The sequence below is a fragment of the Penaeus japonicus genome, unplaced genomic scaffold (assembly GCF_977035675.1).
Source record: "Penaeus japonicus unplaced genomic scaffold, GWHDUDI00000001_assembly GWHDUDI00000042, whole genome shotgun sequence".
Lineage (NCBI taxonomy): Eukaryota > Metazoa > Arthropoda > Malacostraca > Decapoda > Penaeidae > Penaeus > Penaeus japonicus.
The window spans coordinates 18,972,295-18,977,294 of NW_028234444.1; the positions used below are offsets into that span (position 1 = coordinate 18,972,295).

The 5,000-nt window shown below is 42.3% G+C and overlaps 1 protein-coding gene and 1 pseudogene across 1 annotated transcript in view; one reads left to right on the forward strand and one right to left on the reverse strand.

The window, feature by feature from the left end:
• Positions 1-646: 646 nt before the first annotated feature.
• Positions 647-1,553, reverse strand: LOC122252381 (vitellogenin pseudogene; annotated as a pseudogene).
• A 1,747-nt stretch (positions 1,554-3,300) lies between these two features.
• Positions 3,301-5,000, forward strand: part of LOC122252374 (uncharacterized) — a 44,144-nt gene continuing 42,444 nt past the window's right edge. The window contains exon 1 of the mRNA XM_043014821.2: positions 3,301-3,492. Coding sequence (XP_042870755.2) covers positions 3,334-3,492 — 159 coding nt within the window. The 5' untranslated portion in view covers positions 3,301-3,333. The remainder of the gene's footprint in view (positions 3,493-5,000) is intronic.

Below are 5,000 nucleotides of genomic sequence, written 5' to 3' on the forward strand. Positions count from 1 at the left end.
TTGGCTACTTAGACACTTGACTGTAAATGTGTTTGCTGAAATGGAGGCCGATTGTTACACCAAACTAAGGTTCATTCTTCAATCGTCGCCTGCTGGCCTCATAGCTCCGTTGTCAGTGGTTATAGGTAACCTCGTGGATGCATCCTGTCTTTCTCTTTGTAAATCCAACTATTGCATATTTTCGGGCTTTTTACCTAAAGAATTGGCTGGTGTTAATCTCACAATTTCCCGCGCATCTTCTACAAGGTCTGTCCAACCTGTCTCTCTTAACGGTTACTGTATTTTCATCTCCTGTAATGTTGCACTGTTGGACGTCTCTTTACCCTCGGGTTTGTTTATTCAATATATTTGGCCTTTCCCTGTCCAGAGTCTCCTTTTTCTTCCCTGTCCAGAGTCTCCTTTTTCTTCCCTGTCCAGAGTCTCCTTTTTCTTCCCTGTCCCGATTCTCCTTTTGTCTGAGCATTGGTGCTTGAGAGCGACGGATCTTTTATTTTTCATCAAGTTAGATGTACGCACATCTTTCTGTTTACTATCATTTATCGTGTTCGTAAGTTGTGTTAATTCTAGTTTTGTATGTAAATGACATGTTCTTATTACTGCATAAGCTTTGAATGGATGATAAGGAAATAATTAGTTGATTGCAATGTTATTGAGGATCTATTTTTTGTCTATTTCCTGATGCACTGACGTAACAAAATGTACAATAACATCTATAGGCATATTCAAATCTGACTGCGTCGTCAACGTTTAGGCGAATGTAAACATGCAGATGGGTATGTTTAACATGTCAAGAGGAAAACATCCCCCCCCCCCTGAGAGCGCAGATGGTTCTGTAGGCTTGGGCGGCGTCGCAAGCATGGCGGGCAGCGTGGCACATGTCAATGAATGGCTGTGGGTGAACCACTGGGTTACACCTTGAGCGAATCCCCAGCAATGTTTGACACTGAATTAGGCGAGCTCCTGTGGTCTCACTACGAGGAACCTCAGGGGTAGAGCACCCTTGGTCTCCCTGCCATGCAGATGCCAACTCGCGGGGCCTGGAGGCTTGTGCACCGATGGGCATGAGACGGTCATCAGCAATTTCTCCGGTGTTGGGACCCAGGAGCCCTGCTACGCGTCCACAGGTCCAACCTGAAGCTTCAACTGCTACGACCTGGCTTGTCTTAGCAACGACGGCCCTCATGAGGGGACATCCCACCTCAATATTTCCGATAGTTTGTTGGGATCCCGTGAGTGGACGACCATCAACAAGGACCTCAAAGTCAGGCTTGATGACGACACTGGCTGCTGGTGTGTTGAGCTCAAGCTGTGGTGGGGCTGAGGGCTGTGGATGCGACATTTCGAGGCGATGGGAGCCGTGAGCAGCCAGAAGAACCTTGCAGGGGGAACGAGGTGCTCGCACAACAAGGCCGGAAAAGGTGAGGATCTCAGTACCTCCAACTAGCATGGCTGTTCACAATGCAGTCGATGATTCTCTGATCAGCTGGCATCTTCACGAGGCCCACACGGAGAATCCCAACATCTCGTTCGAGAATTGCCATCACGTTGCCAACGTGTGTAATGGCCTCACACTCCTCAGGATATTCTTCTAAAATTTCGTACACTTCTCTCTTCACAATAATTCTGAAAACTTTGGAGCCTCTGATTTGTCCAAGTACATCAAACACTACTTTGGGTACCTCTCCAGTTTCTGCTATTCGTGTTGCTTCCATGGCAACTGAAAATTGAAGGTGATCATGTCAATTCTAAAGCTATGGTAGTCGCTTCAATGATGCAATGATATATGAATGTCTATGAATTTAAATAAGAATGATTGTGTGCAATGATGAAACGCACTAACAAGATGAAGAATAGTTCCTTTTCCATCGTAACTTGCAGTGACATAACTCACTTTCCATTATGATTCCAGTAATGCCTTCTAATCCATTCAGTACCAGATGAACCACCAACATGTGGTAGTGAAAGAACGAGGGCTGAATCAAATTCCATCCTTCATCAAATTCAGTTGCTTGCAACTGACAATATATATATATATATATATATATATATATATATATATATATATATATATATATATATATACATGTGTGTGTACATATCTATGTAAATAAATATAAAATATATATACACATACAAAAAAAAGTTTATACATATATATATATATATTTATATATATAAACAAAATATATATATACATATTTATATATATAAATATATACATATATATATATATATATATATATATATATATATATATATATATATATACATGACACACACACACGCGCGCGCACACACGCACAAACATGCAGACACGCAAAAACACACACACACACACACACACACACATATATATATTTATATATATATATTTAATAATATATATATATATATATGATGAGTGTGTGTTGTGTGTGTGTGTGTGTGTGTGTGTTAGTGCGCACACACACACACACACACACACACACATATATATATATATATATATATATATGTGTGTGTGTGTGTGTGTGTGTGTGTTTGTATATATATATATATATATATATATATATATATATATATATATATATATATATATATATATATAGTATGATACTGACTACTGCCTCTCTTCCCGTCTGGCTCTCCCAATGAGAAGAAAAAAAAATCTGTCCCAGCGCCCACGCACCGACTTCCCGCCTTCCGCCGTGTGACTCATGCAAAGCACTTCAATGATAAGCGCAGCGACACTTGCTCTCTTCAGGTATTTTGTGTAGTACGCCGGGGCCATTTTGCTCGTTATTTGTATATATCTTTCTGCCTGTACGACCCTCCACCCCACCCCCCTCCTGCATAATCCGTCTTTATCATAATATTCGGAAAGTTATTTGTATTACCTGGTGCACGAAGTTCCACGTCGAATAGTAAATGCGCGCCATTACAAATCCGAGAACCTGTTTACCTTTATCCTTTCTCTTGACTTTAAAGTCTCCCTAGTATGTTACACTAACAAATATTAGGAAGGCTTTCTTAACTATAAAAGAGATAATATAGCTAGGCTCATCTCAGGCAGGGACCAAGACTACGTGTTGCATCATGTTAGGTATCCTGTCGCAGCGGTGCCAGACGTACGAAGATTTACAAAAGCTGAAATATATACCATTATTCGTATCTAAACTGTTACTGTCCTGAAGTAAGATTAAATACATCTATCGAGTAGAAGTTTGACAGAGTTTCGCTCCATACAATATCGGAGAAATAACGAAATCCATCCGTTAATAACTAAAGTATGACACACTCGCCGTCTAGCCTCTAAGGAGAGCGACCGTCGCCGTCAGTCTGGATGTAGCCGCGATGGAGGGAAGAGGTGAGAGTGGATCTGGCAGTGAGAGCGACGGCGGCGGAGAGGGGCAGCCTACGTCCCATGACGAGGCCTCGATTGACCTAAACTCTTTCGAGAAAAATTGGTGGGATACAATCGATACAGATCCAGATCTGAATTTTCTATGTGAGGTAAGTGGCATGTGGCTTTTCTATGCGAAATGTTTTTCGTTTGAAATCCCAATGTAATACACACTGATAGATACTTATACATGTATGTATATATATATATATATATATATATATATATATATATATATATATATGTGTGTGTGTGTGTGTGTGTGTGTGTGTGTATTTATGTATGTATGTATGTGTATATATATGTATGTATATATATATATATATATTATATATTATATATATATATATGTATATGTATATGTATATATATATATATATATATATACATGTATACATACACACACATATACATACATATACATACATACATACATATATTTAATAACATGCTGCCACAGTAAGAAATAATAAACTGGCGACATTTCGAACCTATGAATGACAGTTCTTCATCAGGCGAAAGCTATCCAAAAATGAAAAGTAGAAGGAAATTTTTACAATAATATATACTGAGAGAGTGAGAGAGAGAGAGTGAGTGAGTGAGTGAATGAATGAATGAATGAGTGAGTGAGTGAGTGAGAGAGAGCGAGAGAGCGAGAGAGAGAGAGAGAGAGAGAGAGAGAGAGAGAGAGAGAGAGAGAGAGAGAGACAGAGGCAGAGGCAGAGACAGTGAGAGAGTGAGTGAGTGAGTGAGAGCGAGAGAGAGAGAGAAAGAGAGTGAGTGAGTGAGAGCGAGAGCGAGAGAGAGAGAGAGTCAGCGAGAGAGTGAGTGAGTGAGTGAGAGCGAGAGAGAGAGAGAAAGAGAGTGAGTGAGAGAGAGAGAGAGAGAGTCAGTGAGAGAGGGAGAGAGAGAGTGAGTTGGAGAGTTGAGTGAGGGGAGTAGTGAGGGAGGGAGAGGCACGGAGAGAAAGATCCGCACGAGAGAGAGAGTGATAGTGAGTGAGGGAAGGGTGAGGAGGAAGGAGAGAGAGAGAGAGAGAGAGAGAGAGAAAGAGAGAGAGAGTGAGTGAGTGAGGGAGGGAGAGAGAGAAAGAGAGAGTGAGGGAGGGAGGGAGAGCGAGAGAGAGAGAGAATGAGTGAGTGAGTGAGTGAGAGCGAGAGAGAGAGAGAGAGAGTCAGTGAGAGAGTCAGTGAGAGAGGGAGAAGGAAGGGGGGAAAAAAGAAGAGGGGGGGGGGGAAAAGGGAAAGGAGAGAGTGAGTGAGGGAGGGAGGGAGGGAGAGAGAGAGAGAGAGAGAGAGTGAGTGAGTGAGTGAGGGAGGGAGAGCGAGAGAGAGAGAGAGAGAGTGAGTGAGGGAGGGAGAGAGAGAGAGAGAGAGTGAGTGAGGGAGGGAGAGCGAGAGAGAGAGAGTGAGTGAGTGAGTGAGAGCGAGAGAGAGAGAGAGTGAGTGAGTGAGAGCGAGAGAGAGAGAGAGAGAGAGTGAGTGAGTGAGAGCGAGAGAGAGAGAGAGAGTGAGTGAGTGAGTGAGAGCGAGAGAGAGAGAGAGTGAGTGAGTGAGAGCGAGAGAGAGAGAGAGAGTGAGTGAGGGAGGGAGAGCGAGAGAGAGAGAGAAAGAGAGAG